This window comes from Ammospiza caudacuta, chromosome 1, assembly GCF_027887145.1.
Source record: "Ammospiza caudacuta isolate bAmmCau1 chromosome 1, bAmmCau1.pri, whole genome shotgun sequence".
In the NCBI taxonomy this organism is placed as follows: domain Eukaryota; kingdom Metazoa; phylum Chordata; class Aves; order Passeriformes; family Passerellidae; genus Ammospiza; species Ammospiza caudacuta.
In genome coordinates, this window is record NC_080593.1 from 20814644 (window position 1) to 20841743 (window position 27100).

The window sequence follows — 27100 nt, forward strand, 5'->3', positions numbered from 1 at the left end:
GTGAACCAGTGAGACTAACTGCAGCTTATCTGGTTTCTCCCACCTTCACACCTGCTGTGGAAACAAAAGGAAGTCGCCCATTCACAAATGCCATGGATAACTGCACTCTGTAATTTACTGGGTTTGAAATGATGGGTGAATAAATTGTGTAGGAATAGGAAAACTCTATTAAGGACTCACTCTGAGATGACAAGGGCATTTCCACGAGCCCTACCAACATGACAAGTGGCTTTATTTTATTTTTACAGTAGAATGGGAGAGGATGTAGGCATAATTTTAGCAAGACCCCTGCTGAACTTCACATCATACCGGGTAATGCAGCTATACAACTCTTATTCCTTCAATACTGTGTAACTTGTTTTGATGGAATAAGCAAATGCATTTTTTTCCTTTTTACTAATGGCAGCAATTATGGCAAACAGAAGAGAATCTTCTGGCACCGCCACTTTCCTCTACATTATTAATGTGATATGTGCACATTGTATAATTACAGCCATAGGCAGTATATTGACACATGAAAGAACTACATTTTGCATGTAATTTGTGTAGAATTTCAATACATAAAGTATCTTTGCCAATGCAATGCCAGGGTGCTGAAATAAAAAATGTCAGTACTTTAAAATTACCACAGTCGATTAAGCTTTTTTTGACATCACATGCCAATCTTAGCAATATCACATATATTTAGGTTGCTAATGAATTAAAATAAATTAATATTACTGAAGTTATCTGAGTTACATGTATTAGCATACATATATATATATATCTCCATATATATATATATATATATATATATATATATATATACATATCTGAAACAAATCTTGTTTTAGTTCAGGATTACAAAATTCCCTTGTTAGCAGAAAGTTTTCCAAGACAAATTGGAAATCTATTTACATTAACATAGAATAGCAAGAAAGAAGTTATAGATTACTATACACTCTAGGCCAGCAAATACTCTTACCTTTTAAGAAATATAACCCCAGAGATGCCTTCTCACACAGGTGCCTCTGATACCTTACAGACTTAAGGTGACATTTATTGTCCTAAAATATTACTGTCCTGAAAAATTGTTTTGAAATTAAACAAAAGTGTTTATTTATATGGAAATTGTGACCTAAAAATGATTAATCGCCTCCATCTGACTACAGACTTCTCCCTCACACAATCTCTCTATTGCTCTATCTGGCTGTGTTTAAAACAGAACAGAAAAAAGAAACCCAAAATACATTTGGATGTAGGTATAACCATCAAGACTGTTCAGTGATAGCAATTCTTATCAAGAACTTAGAAAAGGAGATATTAGTATCTTGCGTATGAAAAAAAGGAGGTTTCATAAATATGAATATAATGTTGCTAATTTTTTACTTAAGGAACACATAGGTAAAAAAATGTACTTGTATTTATTGTTCTTAGGAACATTAGAAACCTGACTTTCATGAAGGTATCTGAACATTAAAGTACAGCACCAAGTCAGTTTCAGTTATCTTACCTCCTGTTATACTAAAGTGATGCAGAAATCAGTTTCTAAGCTTTTCACTGCCTATTGTATGGTTTTGTTCTGCAGTATTATCAGACTGTTTATGTATATTGCTTATTTCTTTTGTTCCTTTACGTTTCCAAAGAAACTGGGCTCAAAAACTGAGTTGATCTTACTAAGAGTGTGTTACCTGATGCAAAGCATTTACAGTCCTATGAGGTATGTTGAACTATTAATTTCAATATCCCAAATGAAATATTGTGCAGTATTATAGTATAGAACACTAATATTTCAATGAAAAGAATAGAGTTCAAAATTGAAAACCAACCTTTTGAAAATGAAACTGTTCACCTTGTAGGAAACTGACATATATTGAATGTTGCATTTTTTTAGCCATTGACTTCTGACCTCAGCATACTGGTTTTTTTCCTTTTCTGCTGATACTCATCAACTTATGCTGGAAAACCACTCAAATATTCCTTATGTACCTGTGCATTTTTTTTGTTACATAAATATTCATAAAATGTTTCTAAATAATTTTCACTATTAGAGAAATTGAAATAACAAGCGATTACTCACTTGTTTTTTAAACTATGACTCAGTGTTCAGTTCTAAAGAAATTCTCACAATACAGAAGAGTAATTTCAGGGAAAAGCCTGTTGTCTGAGAGATGACTTTTTCTCAAGGTCTTCTAGTCTACCCCCAATAAAAGAAAAATGTGTAAGTTTCTTAAGTATGGATACAAGTCAGAATGAAAGAAGACAGTTTCTTTCCATCTCTTTGTCTTAAATTCAGGAAGAGTGTAAGTGGTACCAACAGTAAGAAGAGTTTACAGAATATGTGACTGATTAGATCGGTTTCAAGTAACAGATGGTGAAGCAAAAAAGGTGAAAAGGACAAAAAAAAGGAAAATCCTAGAATGGAAGAACAATGAAAGAACCTGTATTGATAGAAAAAAAATCAGCTAAATACAAATTTCACTGCATGACAGTGACCTTACTTCTACCTTTATTAAAACTACTGACAAACCACTATCTCTCCCCTATAACCTGGTATATTCATTGTTCAAAGGCTTGGTAACAAGAGTATGAGAAGGGAGTTCATGATAAGAAATGTTTGTACTTAATGAAAGAAACTTTTTCACTTTTAAAATAATTGTTTCTCTCTACATAACCATACCAGTATATGAATACCATTATTACATTATTACCATAAATGCACATATGCAACCATTGGATTTTAAAGTAAATGCTTAATTTTCTCTAACCTATAAGAAAATACAAAATCAACTATTATTTTAACTTTGCAAATACAGTTTGAGTTAAACACACCACATATCCTTGTAGAATTGTTCTATCCAATTTAGGAACTGTCACAGACATCTTTTATGAAAAATCCTTTCCTTAGGATTTTTCCTCCTGAGAAGCTGAGACGCCTCAGGAACAAAATGTAAACATTGATTATCTGCTGCTGTGGAATGCAACAGGTGGATCTGTGCATCTTAGATGTTTGTAATTAATAACCAATCACAGCCTTCTGAAACATGGAGTCAGATCCTTGTCACTTCCCCAGTCTGAAAACCCCTGTGAACACCATCACAAGGAACAATTGCTTTTTTATTATAAGAGGACACGCTGTTCATTCTGCTCAGTGTTGGCCATAGAATTCTTTGTATCCCTAGCTCCTAGAAAAGAATTGTTGTAGGCATCTGTAGGTATCAACTGTTAGTTCAGTGGCCAATCCACCTCCATCGATTACTGTAGCCTTTAATTTGAATTAGGCTGCATATATTTTGGTGGGTCTACGCAACTATAATTTTAGAAAGTCCTGCTATCTTCAAAGCATTATGCTAAAGATAAGCTCAACTTAAAGCTAACAAATTGATTAAAATGAGGTAAAAAGAGCAGGAGTTAGAAATCCACACAAGTAAGTGTAAGTTACGCCTTAAAAAGCAAAACAGCAATCTGCAGCACAGTGACTGTTTGGTACCAATACTCTGTGAAGATTTTTCAAGGCTTTCCTTCTGCTGAACAAATTCTTCCAAAAGTACAGAAATAAAATTTATCTTCTTTGCTCCTCATGTCTTTATAGATAAGGACAAGAAAAAAAAAATGAAAAAGACGAAGAATTCACGTAGTCTTGAAGTGCAGTCCGTGCTAACCCTTTTCTAAGCAAGTGCTTGTACTCTGATTTAGCCGCCAGCAAGCTCTCATGTGTGCTACGGATTTATACTGAAGGGCTCAATGTGAGCAGCTTGTGAATACTGAAAGCAGAAACTTTCCTGGAGCTGAGGGTCTGCTAGAAGCAACTTACCTGTTCAGAATTACACTAACCAAGCCTCCTGCAGCTCTGATTTTGCTGTGGTTCTTGTTCCCACACTACCTTCCACACACTTGGAAATAGATTTTGAAGTATGCAAGAATAAAGTTTATTCTTATCGCCCTTTCCCCACTGCCTTTCTTAAATATACACACACCCCCACCCCAGGAATTTGAAAAACCATAATTATAAACTGTAATCTTAATTTTCACATTTTATTCAGATGAATTTAAAGTGAGTAATTATTAACAATTGGATAACCTTTCTTACATTTAACAATATACAATCTGCAGCCCAGCATGAGGTTTAAAGCACCCAAGTAGAACAAGTCAATGGCTGGCACTCATAAGCTAGAAAAAGAAAGCCTAAGTGGATTAGTATGCAGAGCATTAGGGCATTGAAGTAATTTTCAAAATTAACTCCCTACGAGGAGAGCTGGGGGATTTTTTGCCCAGAATTTTATTTCTTTTTAAAATGGGTTTTTTTCTGCAGAAACCTTCAAAAGAAGAATCAGAGGAAATTTTATGTAAGAGAAGATAACTAAGTCTCCTCATAAACCAGTGACAAAGTGAAGAAAAAGAGCAGTGTGAGTCTGTATGCACTTTCAGATAGATGGATAGATCCAGTGTACTGGGCTTCCTCCCCATCCTCTGAGTGATGACTCACTGCACTGTTTCTATGCCTGCTTTTGAGGGACATGGAACTCTTCTGCAAATAAATGTTGCCAATTAAAGTCAATAAATGACACTGGTATATTGGCTAACTTCACACTTTTCTTTGTGTGCATTAACTTCAGTTTGCTCTCTTACTGCAGCAAGGAATCTGAGATATACATCTGCCAAAGGCTCCCTTTACTGTCATTGAAAAAGGAAAATACACGTGCATGACAGAGGGAACAATAGATGCCACCCTGTTTCCCTCTGGCATGCTCCTTTATGTTATCTCTTCTTGAACATATTGATAAAGCTGAATTAAATCTTTCAGAATGCAAATTTCTAGCTTTTTGTCAATGAATCCATTCTTTAAAAATCTACAAACTTTACAGTAAAGCTGACACCCTTAACCTTCCTGCAAGTCTTTGGTGTCTAATCTGAATATTTTCTGTAAAAGCATAGCTCCAAAAAGCATTTTAACATATGCATGGAAACAACTAATTGTCTTTCATCCATGTTTTTTTAAAAAGAGAAAACATTTTGCAACGTTTATTATTCATAATTGAGTGTATTCTTAATTATTTATATTTTTCTTTTATTTTCATTTTCCCCCCTCATTTAAAAAAGGAGGGTTTTTTTTTCTTTTTCAGTGTCATCTCCTGAATAAGGGAGGCTACAGCCCACAAGATCTGTGTAGTTAAGGTTGGTCTAATCTAAATTTGCAATATATGGAAGTATCTGGACCACCCTAGGATCCCTGTACAGTCATTGGAGACTGAGGCATTTTAGGAGGCAGTTTGTCAGGCCTATTCCACACCAAGCTTTTGAAAGAGAGGAATTGCACTGTAGCCTCTGTAATTATAACATCCTTGACAGTTAAAAGAGCCTTGAGAGATTTTCTTTGCTGTAGACATCTGTACTATTAATTACATTTTGCCAGTTAAATCCCTCCCTGTCCCTGTATGAATTCCCTCACTCCTTTCACCCCAGTAAGTTATTTACAATTTAACCACTTCTAACTATATCTGACAGAAGAGCAAAAATATCCAAGATTCCTGCAAGTTTTATGCAAAACAAGGGCTAGAAAAAGCATTTTACTAGTACCTACATGCAGGAAAGCTGCAGACATAGAACTCAGCTATAGACATGAAATAAACAAAAAGAAATGCTATGAAAACCATAAACCATGCTTTTAAAAATGAATCCAAAGAAAAGATCCAAAGCCATTGTACAGAAACATCTTCGTTGCATCTGATACTTGTTTAATTTATAAAGGCTTTCCAATATTTTTATATTCATGAAAAAGAATTCACTGATTGTGAGGCAGTATAACAGGATGTTGGCCACTAGAATGTAATGAAGCAATCCCTAATAAAATGCATCTGTAGAAGAAGCAATTTATGATTTCAGGAAAAAAACCCCTCCATTTGCTAGTTGAGAAACAGATATCATATGATTTTTTCAAAGAAAAATACAAATTTTACAGGGTAGAAAGTTCAGGAATCTTTTTGTGACATGAAAACCACAGTAATTCAAGCCCAGAAGTTAGAAACTATGTATGAAAATAATTTTCTCCTATTAAAGACAATAAATGCTGACATCACCATCATCAAGAAGACAGAAATATAAGATTAATTCAGTTTTCTTTTAGCAGGTTTTTTTTACTACTTGTGCTACACTGTATAAAAGATTATAAAAGTAGGCATACTGCACCATTTTACTACTGCTGCCCTCTGCTGCATGGAACAGTTTCCACGTGTCTTCATTTCATACTAAGCCAGTGAATGATTAGTTTTAGAGGTACATGTTTAAGTGCATATGCCAGATTGCTTTTGTTTATTTCTCTAACTCGAAATGAAGTTTATTTGGCAGTAGAGTAATTAGAATTTTACAGTATCACTCAAAATTGTCACAGTATATAAATTATTATCACAGATGATATATGATACAATGAAGAAATATATTCCCAATCTACTTTTGCAAAGTAGATTGACTTACTTCAAGATATATTTTGACTCAATTAAACATGCTTCAATATTCATGACATTAATGTTAATGTCTTTTTAAATGTCATCTCTCAATGAATGTTATAAATGAGGAGGCAGTAAGAACAGAAAATCCAACATGAACAGTCTATGAACAGTCTACAGTACAGTTTGTTCCAACATTTCTCTTTCTTAATTTTTTTTTTAAATCAATCCATCCATCTGTACATTTCAGAAGAAAGTGCTACTTTCCATACCATACTCCCAACAATAATAAACCTATTATCTGCAAAGATGTGACTTGCACAGCAGGGTAGCCCAGTCACACTGTGACATAACATAGCTTTGAAAACACATCCCCAAATGGGTACACATCCAACTACTCATGCATTTAGCTAATAAAATGCATAGACAATTATGTGATGATTGCCACAAATTCTTAACAATATCCTAAAAATGAAACATTTTTATTTTTAGAGCATAAACCTTAGCTTAGGCACATCAGTAATTTAGCCATATTCACAAATTATGAGGCATGTTTTTTTCTTCCTGTGCATTTTCTGAAACATCCATGGTTTTGTTGAGAACCTTGCAAAAGTCCATGGCTTTTGTCCATTTTGTTCTGTTTAATAAGTATTTGCAGAATTTTAAATTACTTTTTGACTGGAATAAACACAAGCTCCAAGGCATGGAAGAGAAGCATGGAAAGTGAAATTCCTTATTAAAGGATTAAGCCAGAGCAGAGGACCATAAGGGCTAAGAAAAACTCTACTGGCCTTAAGCATTGCTTTACTCTGCTCAGCATTATATTACAGCAACAGCAAATGCTATTTAGACAGTGCATGCAAGCCAAACACTGTTTGGGGTCCATTCCCCTCTCACACAGCACATGCAGTCATTAGAATGAGCTGTTAGAGAGCTCACCCATGATTGCTGCCTTTCATAAATGCTCATAAACATTTTCCACACATTTAGGTAATCCATCTTGCCACTGCCTTCATAAGATCCTGTACTAAAATATTTTTGAAATTCCCCACCTTGTGAGTAAAATAGGATTTTCTTTCATCCCTTTAAAGTCAATTTCCTCTTAAATTTTCCTTACTAAATTTTTAGCATACTATAAAATTCAATCAATAACAGTTCTGTATCCATTTTATTCACAACCTTCCTGATTTTGTAATCATTACCAATATCTCTCATCAGCTTTTTCCAGTCCAGATTTAGGTATTTTTCTTCTAGTTTCTCTCTCATAAGAGAGTTGTTCTATCACTAAATAATTTTGCTTTCCTTTGTATCCATTCAAACGCTATGTGCTTCCCATTTCAAAAAATACTCAAGATGCGAGTAGGATACTACACTCCTCATAGCTAAAATTGAATGTACTTATGTTGGGCTTTTTAGCAGAATCCTTTTTTTCCCTGTATTTCGAAGCCAGTACTAATAACAAGTATTTGATTTAGTTTATCACTTTATTATAACACAGCTCCTAGAATCATACTGTTTTGTAGGTCATCTTAACATTGGTATCAATGCATAAAGTCAGTAATCTGTAGCAGTTTTCACTGTTCTCCCACATGTTCTGCAAGGTGCCTGGCTCTAAAAATCAAAAGAAAAATTTGTGCACAGATGGGGAGGAGGTAGATAAGTATACCATGATGGCCACTAAAGTTTATGGCCAGTGAAGGTGAGGGCAGGAAAACACCTACCTTTCTTTCCAAGAGTCCTGTCTCACAGCATATGCATTGCAACCTGAAGTTACAAGGAGATACCTCTTGCTGCTGACATGGGAGTAAGCTCTATGGAGTCACCTGGTGACTAGTTAAGCATTTTACAGGAATTTACTCAAACTACAAATAAACGTTGCTTGAATTTACCAGATTTGCACATGAATGATGCATCTTGAATTCCACAAGAAATCTTGTTTCTAAGCATTTTCTTTGTGTCTTGGGGCTCATTCTCTGGGAGCCACTCCTGAGAATGGAGCTGTGCCTGATGCATCCCAGGACAGGGCTGGCCCTCCTGGCTGCCAGGGCACTGCTGACTCATGTTTAACTTGTCATTGTTAAATGGCAAGCTAAATGGAATCCTTGTTGCACTTAAGAAAATATCATGTCCCCATATTGAAACTATTAAGTTAAACTGCTTACTTTAAAGCTGTTTGCAAAGATATAATTTTCCTTTTATGTTATAGTCCTTCAGATTTCAGCTAGTTCTGTATAAAGACAGGATACAGTCTGCTTTTCTTCTGGCTTTTTTAGCAATACAGTCAATTTTCAACAGACAAGTCAATTGAAAACACCATTAGTCTAAAAAGAAATTAAACAGTCTAAGTAGTGATTCATGTGAAACATTGTCTTCATTTTTGTAGTGGCTGCTTTCAGGTGCTCTTACCACACCAGTAGCATGCTATACTGGAATAATTTATTGAGAGTGTTTATTTGTCAGATAGTGAAACAGCATGTCATGCTGATAAAGGCTTGAAGAATGCTCCACAAATAAGGGAGTCACCACCCAAGGGAGTTTAGAGCTGTTACCCATTGCACCAAGCACCCAACAAAACTTCTTTGATTAAGACTAGTCTAATACTCTCCAAAATCTCTAAGCCTGTACCTAAACAGAAACTGCCTAAACTAGGAAGTGCTGGACATATATACAGACACATCCTACCTAGTCAGTCCTGGCTGATTCTGTTGGCTGCTAGGGGAATAGATCCACTACACCACTTCCACTAATCACATAGTTCAGCAAAGAGCTGCTGTGGAGGGACCCAGAGTGAGGGAAGACTAGATAAATATACTAACTTCCTTTGGAGACTCAGGTACTATTGTCTTAATTTGTCAGCATGATTCAGGTGGTGTTTACAAGAGGTAGGATAGTTGAACTGACAGGCACTAACACTGGCAGCTGCAGAAGCAGTGCTGCATGTTGAGAAGGATGAAAGTTTGACAAGAACAAGAAAGTCTCAGAGATATGTATGCTTAGCAGAAAGATTTTTGAATGTAGAGTCCGATGAAGGAATAGAGATGAAAGCAAGTTTTGATATAGAAGAAAAGAATTGCTGACCCAGTCTTACTGGATAACCAAGGAGGCAAAGGGTAAGTTAGTTAGAAGGGGGTTTTATGACTTAGAACAAAGGATAAACCCACCTCAAACAAGAAGATGTTTTTACCAAGCAGAAAGATAGCACAGGCAAACAAGTCAGCAAATGTTGCAACCAGAAAAGAGGTCTCAGAATTTTCCACTGCAAGAAAACTGAAAAACTTCTAGCTTAAACTGTAATGTACTAACATTGATTGGAATATAGTAACATGAATATAGTAATTATAGTAGTTATGATAGGCTGTAGGTAAAAGTTAAGGTATAGATTGGTTCTTCTGTATTAAGATGCTCGGCAAAGAAAAGTATATAATACATTGTAACCAAAACCAAAGGGTCTCCAGGCCTGCCTGCAGCTGGAGCTGACAGAGCTGTAGGCACAGGCTCTGTTGCCTATGACCCTGCACAGCTGTAACATCTTGGATGTAATAAACTGCATTTTGAAGAGCTGCCTGGAGTCCCACATCTCTCATTCAGGCTCTTACAGCTGCACACGAGGGCAGATGTTCCTTGTCACGGGGATGTGCCCAGGTGTGGCAGTACTACACACTAGTACAGGGGGCACGCTACCACTACGAGGTAACACTGCTTGAAGGTGGTAACTCTGAGTGTATGCCCCAAGGCAGCCTGTGTCCTGTCAGCCTGCCTAAAGCACAGTCCTTGCCTGTATAAGCAGGCAAGATCTATATATATATATAATATGTATTAGCTGATAGCTTCCTTTACAGTCCATCTGTACAAGAAAATACTGTTGATTTGGCTGTTGACTGAGAAAATACTTTTCTGTTTGGGATGCAGTGGGGTGATCACTGATGAAATTTTTAAGGTTCCATTCATCAAGAAAATGGCCATTTCTGCTTTTAGGTCTGATGTCTTACAGTGGCTACAACATAAACCACACTGTAACAGCACACAACTCCAGTAGCTCGAAGAGGAATCCGGCCTTATTCAACTGCAGGAAACTGAACCGAAGATTTGTACACTTGGCCACATTCCATGATGTTTTATTTAAATATTCCTATCAAGTAAGAGTTTTAAATTTCAATTTCTAGCCTTAGCTATAACTCAGATTGGGAACTTACCCAGCATACTGCCCAAGGATGAGAATCTTAAAGTGATGTGTAAAACACCTCCATAAGTGGTTAGTTTAGTAAAGAATCCATTTAATTTGATAAGAATGGAGCTCTTAAATTGTGTATCACAGAGGATCATACATGAAACATTAAGGATCACAACAGCATAATAAAAATTATTATCAAGACAAAGAATTCATTAGTTTGATTACATATTATTGTACAAATATGGAAGACAGCTGCAACACTATCACTAAAACCTACCAAGCTCTCTTTCTTAATATGGCAATTCGTCTGATGAATATTCATGAACTCTAACTGGTTGTGATTCCACAGTGCATTTGTCGGCTATGTGATTTGCAACATTGCCATAAAAATCCAGATTAGTAGAAAACATCAAAGAAAACTAACAGACTGTGCAAATTTCCCTTCTTTCCAGATTGTCTCTTACTCCCTATGCAGCAGTCAAGTACCATACTGGAGATCCTGCTCAGACTTAAATTCTTGTCCTTTTGAACAGGGAAACAGACCACAAGAGAAGTTTATCCTTTACAACTATGTCATTTGTATGTTTACTTTTTTTCTGATTCATCACAGTTTAGAGAACTGGATTTAAAATTTTTGCTTAAAAAGATGGCACTTTCAATTATCCATAACTTATCTACTACAAACATAAACTAGAGATGAAACAGTAAAATTACTGAACATTCCAAGTACTGCACCTGTAACTTTGCATAATGATTGTTTAATCTTGGCAATAATTCCTGATTACTTTTTTAGTAGTTTAATATAAAGTACTTTAATATAAAGGATTAATGTTTAATATAGGAAGAAAAGCCCTTCTAATAAAAATTAAAATATACAACTAGATAATAAGTGATTTCTACTGTATAATTTGAAAATATTTCTACGTCCAGAAGTTATTAATTGGTGAAGTAAGTTATCATAGTTTGTTACCACAGTCTTTAACAATGTTTGTTTTAATGATAAATGGTGGGATATGCACACAAGATAAAATCACTGAAACATCTGCTGAATTTATAAAACTGTAATGGATTTCCCTAACAAAATTTGCATAAGTGCAATATATGCAATTCCAAAACCAATTTAAATACAGAAAATAACTCACTGGTTGAGACTGATATTTGGCATGAAAAATCCATCACAAAAGATGTATCAAATTCCCTTGAGACACTTTCTCAAGGAAAGAAAGATAAAAGTATGTCAGCTAGATGTTCACAAATTATTGGACTTGAATCTACCAGTTCACCTCCTCTATCATATTTCTGTAGGGCTCCAGTCCTGCCAGTTACTGCACGATGTGCAGCATAGAGCATTTTCCTAGAGTAAGCAGAGCCCACACAGGAGCACAAATAAATACAGCTTGTATTAGGCATAATAAACCCAGATTTCATTTTCAGCAGCAGTGAGTTTCAACAAATTTCTCAGGAAACAGCTGTACATGACTACAGGCTCATTTACATGTAGCACTCTTATGTCAGTTTTGAAAGTGATATTTAAACTGGTTTCACTAAAGCTGGAAAAAAAAAAAAATATGTTAAAGTATAATTTGTTGTAAACTTCAAAATTTTGATTTTAAAGTGACTAAAAGTCAAGTCACATTTTAATGAATATGAGTGTGTCCACAAGGCACACATCTCTGAACAACTGATGGTGGTTGGAAGGCTGCTACCTTGAAAAGCATTATTAGTTGCCCTATCCTAGGTCTTTGTAGGTTAAGCAACTGGCATTCCAAGCATTCTAAGATTTGAGGGACAAAGTATTTCCAGCATGCTGCACAGATAAACACAGTGCTGGAAGTTCATTACTTAGTCACAAAGCAAGATTAAAGGATATTTTTAATCTAAGTGAGAAGGAATAACAGGCCCATGAAGGAAATCTTGCAGGAAATAAGAGCATATTTCTGAAACAAAGCAGATGTTACAAGAACAAAGCAGGGAGACAGTTTAATGTGTTTCTGTTGTTGATAGTAGTGGAAAAATATGTAATCTCTGTAAAATGATCAAAAGATATGGTAGAAGAATAGCTTGACATGAATTGACTCAGATCTAAGTCATACAATCTGGTCTCTGATTAAAGAAGGCAATTATCACGCTGTTTTCTGACCTTGGAATCTATTAATCACTTGTTTTATATAAATATGTATTTGAATACAAGCAAGCTGGCATGGCCCTACATACTGGCTAAGCATCTAAACCAATGGAAAAGTATCAGTGGAATCACAGAACCATAGACTGGTTTGGGCTTGAAGGGACATAAAAGTATCATCAAGTTCCAACTGCCCCATCATGAGCACCAGATCAAGTGAAACACTCAACATCTTCAGAGTACCAAACATATGGATTTCTACTCATGTTCTGAGCTCCCACTAAAGCACTAGTATGGAAGTCCTCAATATAGTCTCTTAGTAAACAGAGCTGGAAGTCATCCCAGATGAAGTACATATGCAGCTTTCAGTGCTACAGAAAGTGTCTTTTTTGCTTGTCAGTACAATCTATCTCCATGAATGATTCCATACAAATAAACAGGTCACATTTCAGGCTTGTTTTTAAATGCTGGAAAACCATTATATAAGCAAGCATAGAACTTGAATGAGTATTTTCTGCAATAGAGTACATCTGGCAATGTCTTATAAAAACATACATTTTCTCTTCCAAAACAAAATAAAATATTGCTATTAACTGTCAGAATTCCTGACAAAGGAAAGTTAGCTGAGTATTTCAGACAGTAAAGAAGCACTTTAAAGGAATCACCCCAGTGGATACATGTGAGAGAGGGAAATACATTTCATAGCTAAAGTTGCTAATTTTAGCTGTCACTAAAATTGTAGTTTAGTTTGATTTTCACAGCACTAAATTTAGCTTCCAATTTATTATGTCATAGCTCAGCAGTGGAAAAATCTTCTGCAGGTATCCATACTCAAGCTCTAGTTTTGGCCACCACAAATACATGTGAATACATGTGAATCACCAGTAGACGCCATCACTACCTCCTTCTTCCAGGTGATTTAGGACACTTTGAATAGGGCATGATCTATACTCTCCATATTTATTGGATCCTTCCAGTAGAGTTGTTAGGCCTGATCTTCCAATATAAACCACATATTTACTCTTCTATAATTTAATATAGCTGTCTCCCAATTCTTTCCTAATTACTGTTTCTATCAGTCTACCTTACAGAAAATTAGATTAGCCATCTTAAAGTACTCAGGAAACACAGAGCTTGTTTTAGAGACTGATGTAATATTTGTGTCTTGCTATTCCTCTGGCATTGGTAATGTTTTCAATAAGAGATTATGCAATAGAGCAAACAGCAATTTCTAGTTCTTTCAGAACAACTTTTAGGATACTTCCTAAATTTTTTTTCTTAACATATGTCAAATCTGAGGAGGATGTAATTAATGTTAGAGTGACCTTCACCCAGTACAACACTTACAGGGCCTTGTGTTCTTAGGATGGATTAGCCTTCTGCTGTGAGCTTTTGCTACAAAAAGCAGAGATGGACATGCACATGTGCTGTCTACATGACTACCCACCCATACAAAAAACATTGTGCAGATAACTGAATATTCTTGCTTCATTTGAAGTCTCTCAATCTGTTGTAGTCAATACCATCTTAGCAAACAGTTTAAAGAGTCAACAAAACCAGAAGTACTGTTTGCAATTACACTGATGCTCTCTGATGTGTCAAAGCCATATTGCTTCTAATTGCAACTCCATTTCACTTCCTCAGAAATCTGTAAAGAAATAAATGTACCTCATTAAAGTCTGAAAAAAAGCCCATAAAAACAACACAATGGACATTTACTGAAAGACAATAAATGGACATTTACAGAAAGACAAGTGATGCAGTCAGCAAAATATCTTCATCCTGACATTATGACAAAAACATTGGAAATAAAAGTGACCATATTTATATCCCCAAGAGGGGCAAGTCTGGTGTGTAAACAAGTTTCTGAAATTGAGCCAGGAGAATTCCTGTCAGTTCTGTATCTCTAATGATAACAAGCTAATGTTCTTTGCATTTCTGTAGACTTTTCAATTTTAAGATTTAAAAGCAATTACCTGATCTTGATAATGCTTCTATGAGACAAACACACATTATGCCTTTATTAGTAAGGGAGATGGAGGCACACAGTTTTTCATTTGCCATGTAATAAGCTGCTAACCAGAACCACCAGTGAATCACTCACACATCCCCTCTGCTTGTTGCTAATATTGTTTAAACTGACCCTAATGTCATGTATGATGACAAATGCCTACCTGGAACGCTGCTGTGATGGTCCTACAAGACTTGTGAGAAGGGAGGGAAAAAAGGTAGAAACAAAAGAGAAACTGAGGAAAATTACCATTATTTTACTAGCTCTGCTTCACTTACAGGTCAAACATAAGGGAAAAATTATACATACAACCCTGAGCTGTAAAAACAGACAATATTAGCTGGAGAGAGAAGACCAGGTCATTATCTCATTCGTCAGCTAAAAAATTAACGATGGCTCTGAAGCCGTTCCCTCTCATCCCCAGGGCAGCCCATTCCCCTGGGCCCAGGCCGAGCCTCCCAGGGCCTCACGCGTCCGCTGGGACCAGCCTGCGGGACGGGGCAGCGCGCCCGTGCTGGGCACATCGCGGGCACCGCGAGCTCGGGGATCCGGGCCTGCCGAGTAAAACTGCTCCGGCCGAGGCTCAGCCGCTGCCCTTGGCCCCGGGCACGGCAACAACCGCGGGGCAGCCCGGCGCCCCGGGCCCGGCCAGCGCTGCGGCTCCGGGCAGCGGCAACGAGCGCGGGGGAGCCCGGCGCCCCGGGCCCGGCCAGCGCGCGGGCTCGCTCGCTAGATGGCGCCCTTGCCCCGGCCCTCATCTGCCCTGCCCTACCAGGTCCTCCTCTGCCATGCTCTCCCCTCATCTGCCCTGCCCTGCCATGTCCTCCTCTGCCATGCTCTCCCCTCATCTGCCCTGCCCTACCCTGTACCCTTCTACCATGCTCTCCCCTCCTCTGCCCTGCTCTCCTCTACCCTCTCTTCCGCCCCCCTCCCCTCCCTTCTTCTACCCTGCCCTCCGCTCCGCTGCCCTCCACTCCTCTACCCTGACCTCCTCTGCCCTTCCTGCCGCTCCCCTGCCCTGCCCTCCCCTCCCGTATCCGCCTCAGCGCCATTCCCGGCTCCGTGTCGGACTCGGAGCCCCGCACAGCCCCGCTTGCTCCCGCAGCTCCCACAGGCGTCAGAGGAGGCTTGCAGTGCTTGAGGGCAGCGGGGCCGCTGCTGGCGGAGCGGGCAAGGCGGGTGTGAGGTGCGGGCCGTGCAGCCCTCGCCGGGATGATCCCCGCGTCGGGAAGGCTGCGGGACTTGGAGCCCGGGGCTTAATGAAAAGGAGAGAAGAGAGAGGGTTCAGTCTCCCCTCGCTTAGGGGCGCTGTTCCTTTGTGAGGCTTGGCCGAACCGGACGCCGGCGTGGCTACCTGGGCAGAGGGAGAGGATGGCCAAGCTACCGAATCACCGCAGGGTGGGGTTGTAAGAGAAATCGCACAGTCCAGCCCCTGGCACCGAGTGAGGCTGTGAATATCCTCCAGCCTGGAGACCCCACAAGGCCGCAGTGCCAGCCAGTGTCGGGCTGACTTGGAGGCACCCGCCAAACCTGAGTTCTTGCATTGTTCACAAGACACTCTCCAGTGGTCATTCCTCAGCCCAATAACCAGAGCAATGAGAGGCGTCTAGAAGTACTCCAGGATGGAGAAGATCCTTCTTCACTTGCTTTGCAGTTCCAGGAGGAAACAATAAAAGCTTATTTGTCAGCTGGTCTTCGATGGAGCCCCGTCCTCAGTGCGTAGGTCAGGGAATATTGGGATGCCAGTGCCAATTGTCATCTGAATGTCAGTGTAGGAAAAAATTTCTCCATTGTGCCTGGAATATACCTAGAAATACCTGGAACCTGACTCAGACAAAGTCCAGAATAATGTGAACCATTCAATTTCTCTTTTATTAGAAAGGGATCAAGTAATGAAGTTGAACAATTTTCTCTGAATATGTAGCAAAGTTATAAAAAAGAAATTACGAAGTTAGGAACAGCTGGGAATTGCAGAAACCCACTAGTGAGTGGACAAAAGTAATGTTAAGTTAGAAAAAAATGTCTTGTTTGGTTGTGCTTGAGTGCTAAATGAACATAAACTGTATCATATCGCAAATTTCAAATACTTTCTCAACCATAAAATTTGCAAAATATTCTTAAGTGATTAACGAACATACTGAGATTGTTACATGAAGACCTTACATTTAAATATCTTTCCAAATGTGTCTTCTAAACTTGTATATGGTAGATGGAAACTTTGGGAAATGGAGTGAATTTTCTCTTAGAGAATCTTACAACTATATGACAAATTAGGTAACAGCAGTCACCAGTCCACTTTCCTTGATGTAAAAAGAGGTACTGAAAAGCTGTGGTGTAACACTTTGATCTCCTTCTAACATTTCAGTTTTGAACTTAATACTAAAATCACAGCAGGGAAAGAAAATTAGGGGGAGAAGAGAGGTGCTTGTTAAGAGGATGGTTCAGAGCTATGCCAGGAAAACTTCAGACTGGACATGAAAGGAAATAACCCAGTTATTGGTGGTAATCATCACTGGCAGTAACTGGAAGCAGTTGGCTGCTAAAAGATACCTTGGATATATTTTGGAGGGTGAAAAGTCAGAAACCAGTGTTCCTTTGAAAATGTTTTTAAAAATATTTGTTGAGACAAAATTTATGAAAATAGCAAGGTTTGGTAAAGAGAATAAATTGGGGAAAAGGAGAAGAATGTAGCAATAAATTAATTTCATAGAATCCTAGAATGGGATGGGGTGGTCCATGACTTTCTGGGCACCCTGTTTCAGTGTCTCAGCACACTTAGTCAAGGATTTCTTCTTAACATCTAATTTAAACCTTTCCTTTTTATGTTTAAAGTCATTCTCCCTTGTCCTATCTCTACATGATCTTGTAAAAAGTCCTTCTCCAGCTCTCTTGTAGCCTCCTTTAACCAAGGTGCTCTAAGTCTCCCTGGAGCCTTCTCTTCTGCCGGCTGAACAGCCCCATCTCTCTCAGCCTATCATCATAGCAGAGGTGTTCCAGCCCCCTCATCATCCTGGGGGCTCCTCTGGACTTGGTTCAGCAGGTCCATGTCCTTCCTGTGCCAGTGACCCCAGAGCTGGATGCAGCACTCCAGGTGGGGTCCCACTGGAGAGGAATAGAGGGGGAGAATCACCTCCCTCACTCTGCTGCTTACACTTCTGCCACAGCCCAGGACGTGTTTGGCCTTCTGGATTGCAAGGGCAAATGGCCAGCTCATGGCCAGCTTCTTATCCACCACCCTCAAGTCCTTCTCAGTAGGGCTGCTCTCAGTCCATTCTCTACCCACCTGTGTCTGTGCATTTGTGCAAACAATTTGAAAATTATTTGTCAATACAGTTCAAGTAATGAGCCATTTCTGATCACTTTTTGCCAGTGGAACATGGCATCATTTGAAACCATTAGCTGTATAATTCAGAAATGTTTCCTACATTGCATAAGAACAGGGTTGGGTAGAGTGGCTGAGATATACAAATATTAATAGGTAATGATATTTAAATGCTAGTTAAGATTTATCTATGATATTATGTACCTATGCCATATGACTTATCTATGGTATTGTGAGCAGAACTGGGGCTTACAGAAATTAAAAATAAATTCTGTCCAGATTTAGCTGAAGGAAAAATTAAACAATTCTTGGTAAATAGCAATTATCAGCTTAGTGTCAAGATCATGGCTTCAGAAAGAAATAAACGGGAGAAATGTAAACAGAATATAGCCAAAGCAGGTGCAGTGATTCTATGGCAGTCTGTGCAGAGTAGGAGAGGGAGCTTTTAGCAGCAGCACTCTGTATGGGACTGAGCAGTACTTTTATGCTCAGTTTTTCTACTCTCTGTATCAGTGGTGGAGACAGAAGTGGCAGAGCCCTCATTTCTGATGCTCAGCACAACTTAACCTTCCCAAGGATTCACTGGTGTGAACACATCAGTACCTGCCTGGGGAAACAGTTTGGTGTGCATTAAACACAGAGATTGTATCAAGATTATAAGCAGACACACTTCACTGATTTTTCACCTATTCTGGCACTAGATTAGGAAATGTTTATGGAGGTACCAAGGCAGATTCTTGCCTTGGAAGTTTATTTATAATTTTGTAGGAGCTTCTGTCTGTGTTCTTAACATTTGCTTAAGAAATGCTACCAGCTCAGTCTCTATTCTGAATTAGTATGGAAAATAAAATCAACAGAATTTTTTTAGTTTGACAGATGCTTTGTTTCCAAGAGTAATGATTTTCAAGCCAGGGGGAAAAAAATCTACAAGGAATTGTTTTGATAGAAGTTTTCTGAATAGCCTGGAGCTATTGATAATGAATATAATCAACTAAAATCTATTCGTGTGTTTTGTACAAAATTGCATAAGATATCAGTTAATAAGTGGATTCTGCAGAACTCATTTACTGTGAGATAATTGTTTTAGGCTTTGTGTCAGAGAGAGTCTAGAGTTCTCTTCACTCTCTAGACCAGATCAAGTAATTGCACTGTAATGTATCCATCCTTCTGTGCCGACCACAGCGCTGACCTTGGGTGAGTGGTGCAGTTAGATATGGCTGCATTTTAGACATCTACATTTTGTGAGATGAATTCCATCACCTTCAAGCTCCTTAGATAGCTGAGCCTACGTATGAAAAAGATTATGTTGTCATTGCAAGTGGTAATGATTAAAACAGGGGGAAATTGGGCACCATTTATTTATGAAAATGAGAAGAAAAATCCCACATCACACACATTAGTATGAAACACATCAGTGCTGAGGTGTCTTCTCCACTCTGAATTTAGTTTAAACAGCAGCATTCACAGTAGGCAATTTTTTTTTCGTATTCCCAGCACTGAACTGACAGGACAGTGATTTTAAATATACAGGACTTTTTAGAAAGAAAAGAAAAACATGTAAACAACTTACTTGACCAGAAACACTGGGATTTGGGATTAAGCATGGTAAGTAAGGCCTGAGAGCCTTATTTGTTTTGTGGAGTTTAACCAAGTGCACCAGCCTTCTTCTGTGTCTGAGCAGTGTGTGAGGTGTGTAGGCAATGTCTTAATCATATCCACTCTCAGGTTCAAATGACAGATGCAGAAGAATCTGTGCTCATATGCATTGGTCCCTTCCCCAGTGGCTGTTTAGTTCTTTGAGAGACCATAGGCTGAATGATGTATCCTTGCTCTGGCACTGCTGTCCCACGCTGCAAACAGCAGCTAATGCTGACAGTGGCTGCCAGGTGTGAGCAGATCTGGTCAGGGCTAAGGCTCTCAGCTCCTGGCCACAGGTGTGAGCACCACTGCACTGGCTCACTGTGTATTCATTTAGTTTCACTGCTGTTCTCACTACAATACTCTCTGTCTTTCTGTAGGAGGCATTTTGGATCAGGCTCTGGTCTCTCAGTACTTTGCAGGGGGATCAGCAACATGTGATCCTGTCCAGTTTTTGTTCAGTCATGATGATCAGTCCAACTATAGAGTAGCTGGACAGAAAAATATACACATATCAAAATATTTTCATGTGATAGAGCTGGTATGCAGAGCAGCCTGACTGTTGAGCTCTCCAAGCTTCCTGTGTGGTGGTGCCAGGCTTCTTCTCTGAAGGTCCCAGAATTAGCAGGTGCTCCCAGTTGCTGAATTTGGTCACCAGAAGACTTCTGTCACAAACTCCCAATTTTTATAGTTAACTTACAAATACCTTTAAAAAAATCAGTCTTTTTGATTATATGTTTCCTTCTTTTCTTTTCGGAAAGGTAACTTTAATTTATAAGATTCACTTAGCTGGGCATAACTACAGTAGGATCAGCAGCACGTTCTGTTTGCAGACATAGACCAGGAAAAGTGCTTGCCTTACTAACTCATCCAAAGGGCAAGCAGAACCCTGTATTCCCAGATATCTGTAGTACATACCAGGAAACACTTTTATCTCTAGTCACCTCCGTGGGAAGCAGGTGTTGTTTTTCTCATTTGCAGAGTTTTGTGCAAAGCTCTCACAGCTATTTCCTATTTCCTCCCAAAAATGGCAATGACTTTCTTTATTGTAAGGAGCATTATATTATTATAGTAACCTAAGGGACTGTTGTCTCTGAAGGCTGTTATCTCTGGGCTTTACAGTGTTCAAATGACATAAATTGTAAAATAGACTCTTGGTTTATTTAATTTTTTATTCTATTTTAAATAACCTATGGATGGGAGTTTTCTGTTTGGGTTTTTCTGGTGGTTTGGTTCGGTTTGTTTTTAACCAGATATTTTATGTACGACATTACTTGGTTAAGTAAAAAAAGGAAAGCCACATATTCTGTGAATATCTTTCTGTTTCTGTGATTGGTGAGAGTTCTTCACCAGCTTAACCAAAGATGTAGAATAATGTGTGGAATAATGTGTGTCCATCCAGCAAAGGAGTGCTCAGGAAAATTGAACTCTCAAGAGGAAATGTTACCAGACGTGACCCATGTTTCAAGATAGCCCTTGTTAAAATATCTGAAAGAAATATTCCTAAAGGAAGGGGGAACTTCCATTATAAGTAACTATCAATAATATTTTTAATTAGAGGCCTTTATTGCTTGACGGATATCTGAAGAAATGTAAATAGTAGAGGTAATTCAAATATGTTCTCAAGCTGCTCAGGCATGGACACAGAAGTCCTGCTGCAGAAATTCCTATTCCACTTATTCCAGGTATTTTCTTCCCTTGCAGAAATTTTTAGTGTGGCCACATCTTTTTGTCAGTCAGAGACCATAAGTATGTGGAGTGAGTGAGAAGTTCTGTCAGAGGGGCCAAAGAAGGAATCTGTTGCCCAATACATTCATTTGGTAGAAGCTCCTCTGCTCTAGTCCTGCTCCTCCATGTGGCCCTCAGTGTTAGTGCCACATGCCCTCTTGTGGCTTGGCGAAAGGTGTTTCCATTCTTTAGGAGGGGTGATGCGTGTCTTAAATGTGCAGAATGATAAACTGCCCCCTGAGGCAAACCCTGCCACTGTGTGAATGTATGGAAGAAAAGCTGAGAAGGGTCTAGGCAGCACCTTGTCAAACAAAATCACAACAAAGAAGAAGGAATGTATTTTCAAAAAGTATATCTCTGCACCGAAGAATTACAGAAAGCACTATAAGACAGCCGTTTATTATACATGCTTGGATTTTAAAAGGAGTAGCTCTGTATACTAAAAGAATCATTACTGAAATAAAACCCAATGGAAAGATCATCTCTTTTTCTATCTTTAATATTAATTTGAACTGCCAAAAAATAGAGGTATTTGCAGAATACTAGAGTAGTGCAAGGCAGTAGGAAATGGCATAATTCAAAACTCCAGACTGGAGGTTAGATTAAATGAGCCTCTTCAATTTTTTTACAATTTTCTGTCTTTTTTTTGTAAACAAATAGTACTTAATGCACAGATGCAGGTATCATAACAGATTTTACATGAATAAAAAGATAGTATCATAAACTATGAAGCTGAAAACATGAAGCTGAAAACATGTAATGAACAGTGTTTCATAGGTTGGACTTGATGATCTCAAAGGTCTTTTCCAGCCTAGTTAATTCTGTGATTCCCATCATAGTCTAGATACCACTGAAGTAACACACAGGGAAAAATAATTTAAAGTAATGAGAAATGTTTTGCCTGTGTGTAAAAATGGATAATTTCTACACTAAGCTAAATAAAGTAATTTTCATATCATAAATATCTGTCAGATTTTCCCCATAACACCTCTGGAGCCTTCTTTTCAGCCATGCCCATTTGTATGAAAAACACATATACATTCCCCAGTCTAAACAACTCTGTAACACTTTGGAAGGAATTTTGAAAGATGTATGTGTATTTGAGAAGAAAGGAAACTATTGTCTGGGTAGGAAAACACAAAGCTGGGGTAAGATTTCACTGATTATAAATATAAAGCCTGGTTTCTGGTAGTTGGATCACATGGGCATTTGGTCAGACTACATGTCTGAATGTGTGTTTTTTACTTGAATATCCACAGTTGCTTCTGATCCACTCATTCTGGTTGAAATATGTGGCAGGTTTTGTCTTTTCCTCCTCAAGCAGAAATAAATTACACTTCCAGCTCCAGCTATAGAAAGGGCTAAAAGAACGAACAGCCAAATGATGCCAGCAGAAAGTACTTTCTCCATTTTCTCTTCTGTAAGGGTATGCAATGGAAAAAAGGTTAAAATATTTCAGAATTTAGCAATAAATGAGAATTCTGTAACAAGAAAGCAAAAAAAAAAAAATCAATGTGCATGTAGATTTCCAGTTCAACATGTGCTTTGTTTTTTTTTTATGAATACCAAACAAAATAGAATTGAATCTGATCAAAGCCCAATATTAAAAATATAAACATAAAAGTAAATCAATGTTTACTTCAGGATAACTTCTATATCCTATATTGAGATACAGAGTAAAATTTTATGGATTTTTTGTTTTTAAACACTCTCAAAACAAATACTGTGAAACTATGTAATTCTATTCTTGTTTTATTTTAGCATGCTCTTATTATTCTACTTAAAAGTCTGTATGCTTACCTGTATTTTCTGTTGAAATTTCTTTCTTTTCAGGAGCTTTTGAAAGGAAAAAAAAATGTTTATTCTGAATGCTTACAAAAAAAAAAAAAGGCATTTCAAAGTTCCTAAGTACCTGTGTTTCTGACAATTCCCCCTGAATTCATGTGTTGGTGACAGTCACTCTTCCAGAGGGATGGAACTAAGCATGTGTAAAACTCTAGTAGGTTGATTTGGTCTTTCATCCTAAGAGCATCTGATTTCCTTAGTCATGATACCCAAAACAACATGTAGAGACAGACTTCTGTTATTTCAAAAAGTGTTTTCAAATATGTTTATTTCTTAGAATCTCCCCACAGTATCCTTAGTTATTTTAAGGTACTTCCTGAAAGGAGGTCTTGAGTGTTAGCAATGCATCATGAGCATTTTACCTGAGCTGAAAAGACTTTTCTATTGTTGTAGCCCCTTCTGTCAGAGACAACTATTCCATGTGGATGTAGTTCCTATGGTAGTTGCTCTTCCTGAACTTAGCAGGTAATACAAAGGTGAACAGAAATATGAAGTTTAACCAAACAAAATGTCCATGTTCTGTACTACTTTGATTTAATCTCAGTTGGTAAACTAACTAATGCATTTTCTTACAGATGATAATTTTTCTATCAGGATGATATCAGTATTTTATTAAACATGATTCTGTGATACTGTAGATAAAGAGTGCCACAAGAATGTTTGCCATGCTATTCCTGTAATCCATCAGATCAGTGGTCAGTAAGGAAAGGAATCACCAATTCCAGCATTTCTACAAGACAGTTTGCATTGCACTCATCAGAACAAGATTTTGTTTGAGAATACAATCAGCTGAAATTAGACAAAGTGTTGCTTTTGAGCTTAGCTTTCACCTAAACTCAGGGGCCTGAAGTATTTGCGATGGCTGCACAGTGCTGACGGTGGTTTTAGAGGACACAGGGGAGGTGCAGCCTTCTGAGAAGGCAGTCAGAAACCATGCAGGGCTTGCCAGTATTCAGGCAGCCATTAGAGTCAATTGGTTTTGCACACAGATTTAGAGTATTTTACATTTCTGTGTTGTACAATGAAAATACATTGTTAGAAACTAATCTTAACATATTAGAAATGCTACTTACTTTTAACTTTTTTACAGATATATCCTTTTTTGAAAGAACAGAGGTTGGCGTTCCAGGAGCCGGACAATGCACATAGTTCTCCACAGTCCTTAAGCCTTTGGTTTGATGGTTGTCCCAGCTGCCAGTTGACAAAATCCATTGCAGATTTATCTGTCCATACCCACCGTCCTAATATTAAAAATTAACATGTATTTATATATATATACATGGATCTAGACAAATACAATGAGTTGTAAAGGAGAAAACAAAAATTTATAACATGTATAGCTAGTTAAATGTTTCAAATATAAAGCATATTTATGCATAATTTGAAATAAACTTTGTGTTATTTTTATATATATAGATGTACTTTCAAGTGTACGAAGTTGATTTCTTTTTAACATGACATGAAATTTTATTTGATAGGGTAATGGCATGAAAGATATTACCTCTGTCATTTTTCTTTAGCCCTATCCAAAAGTTCAATGATTTTCCGTGGAGTATCTTAATGGTTTCTGACAGAAAGTTTGTTTCACTATGGTCTCCTACCGATACCAAATCAGCACCTGAAAAAATATAAAGGAACACATCACACTGGGTCATTTTTTTAGAACTCAAGTCAATAAACACATAAAAGAAATGCAAAAGTATATAAAAGACACCAACTCTTCTATATTGTTCACTGGTCTTGTTGTGGGTATTATATCAGTCTATGGTATCTTTTTTGAGCATGACTGTGTGTTGTATGGATGCAAATCTGCACAAAGATATGCATTTTCTGAAATTTTCTGGTCTTTTTTAGTCTTTGCTATTTTAGAGAAGCACAATTGCTCTCCTGTAATACTTTTTGGACAGGTCTGACCACAGCCCTGATTGTGGAGCTAGAAAGCTGAAACTTGTAGTCACTACCATGCTTGCCACTACAGCTTTGTCCCTCATTGGTGGCTCATGGGCAGCAGTTTTGGCAGTGCCTGATAATAACAGGTTAGGTAGGATGTGTCAGCAGATGGAGGTTGCAGTCCAAAAGATGACCAGAAGTTGATTTATAATTGTCATATGCCCTGGCATTGGAAATATACAACGCTGTGTTGGGAGTACAAGGAAATGACCACCTTCCTGGCCTGGCTGGTGGGTAACAGGCAGGCAAAAGTGTAGGAATTTAAAACATGAAGCAGTGTCCAATTGTAACATTTCATCCTGGTTATTAGTGTAATGTTTACTTTTTGTAGTAATTATGTGATTTATCTTTCTACAAAACCACTCTCGGAATTCTGTTGCCGTACAGCTGTAGAGCAAAATGACTTTACAAAGCTATTTTTTCTGTTTACTCAATTATAGGTCAATGTTTTCAGATATATGAGGAAGTGCCTTTGGAAATGTATAGGATGTTTCTTATTCTTACTCACACTGAAATATGTGTTGCATTGCACCAGTTCTCAGAAATGTGTGTTTTCCCTTCCCTGATGAAGATACTGCTCTTCTTTCCATGGGGGCAGCATGGGGCTGTCCCATAGCAGCAACTTCATGGCTGGGTGTGTTTTACTGGTTCATGAAATGCAAGCAGCTGCTCCATTTTATTTGTTGTCCAGCCACTGAGGTCCACTTAATGCCCTGTGCCCTGTAACTAACAAACACAACTATCCTATGACTTTGTGTCTCCCAGACTGCACGGCATGTGGAGTCCCTTTTGCTTGGGGAAGGGAAAGTGAGTGCTGCAGCCTGTGCCTTAGTGGGTCTGTAAAATGTTTATTTCCCTATCTAATTTTTTTTTCCATAAAACTAGTAAGAATTCAATATTTTTGAGGTACTCATATTTCACCGGATATTTGAGATATGAGATGCTGCTGTCTCTGACAAAAGTTACATTTATTGTGCAAAAGCATGCTCAGAAAAGCAACCAAAAAAGCATTAAATGTGCAGTTTTACAGTAATTTGAGGGTTGCTTAGCAATATTATCCATTATTTTATTTATTTAATTACATCATCAATCTTTCTAAGACTAAACACTCACCTAGTTGGGCACATTCCTCGTGAGCTTGAGACCAACTTCTTTTCTTGGTGGCCTCAAAGTAATAGCAGTGTCCAGAGAAAGGTATCCAAGATTTGTGTCCTCTTGATTCAGGGCATTTTCCAGGAAGTTGTGGGGGTTCAGTAGGGGCCATTACTGGTAAGAGATCAGGTAGTTAAGTCCAGCTATTTTATATAACTTGGTTTTTCCTTTGTACTAGTATGACAAAACTAATGTTAGGTTTGTAATTTTAGAGGAAATTAAGCCTGTTCTAAGTTGAGCTTGAATATGGTTCTGGCTTTCTGTTTCAGACAATTTTTTCCTTCATATTTATTTGTCAATGTGATTTGACCATATCAAAACCTTATAAAACCTTACAGTAGAAACGGTGATTATGAATGAAAGTGTTGTTATATCTAAACATAGCTTGCAGGACTTTATTAAACTGCATCCTGAATACATTCCATGGTCACTTATATAATAGGAAGATTTTGGATGGGTAGATAAATACAGATGGAATGTAAATTATATATTCTGCCAAATTACCTTTTCTTCCTGTAAGTCTACTACAGTCTGTTGCTTTCCTCTAAGGAATATTTAGCTCCCAAATGAGATTTACAGAATCATAAAGTGAAAAGAGACATTATATATGAATTTTGAGGTTTTTTTGTCATATTAAAACATCTTAGAACATAATTTGTCATGTGAATTATGATTGAAGATCTTCCATGAAGTTGAAAAATCCAAGAATATAGCTAAAATTTGAGTGTAGCATGTCAAT

At 37.8% G+C, this 27100-nt stretch overlaps 1 protein-coding gene across 5 annotated transcripts in view; it reads right to left on the reverse strand.

The window, feature by feature from the left end:
• Positions 1–21365: 21365 nt before the first annotated feature.
• The window catches only part of LOC131567423 (macrophage mannose receptor 1-like), a 32044-nt gene continuing 26309 nt past the window's right edge, over positions 21366–27100 (reverse strand). For all 5 annotated transcript variants that reach the window (XM_058819058.1, XM_058819049.1, XM_058819041.1 and 2 more), the window contains 5 exons: positions 26323–26475; positions 24761–24877; positions 24333–24500; positions 23215–23250; positions 21366–22832 (listed from right to left, as the gene is read on the reverse strand). In XM_058819058.1, coding sequence (XP_058675041.1) covers positions 22633–22832; positions 23215–23250; positions 24333–24500; positions 24761–24877; positions 26323–26475 — 674 coding nt within the window. In that variant the 3' untranslated portion in view covers positions 21366–22632. The remainder of the gene's footprint in view (positions 22833–23214; positions 23251–24332; positions 24501–24760; positions 24878–26322; positions 26476–27100) is intronic.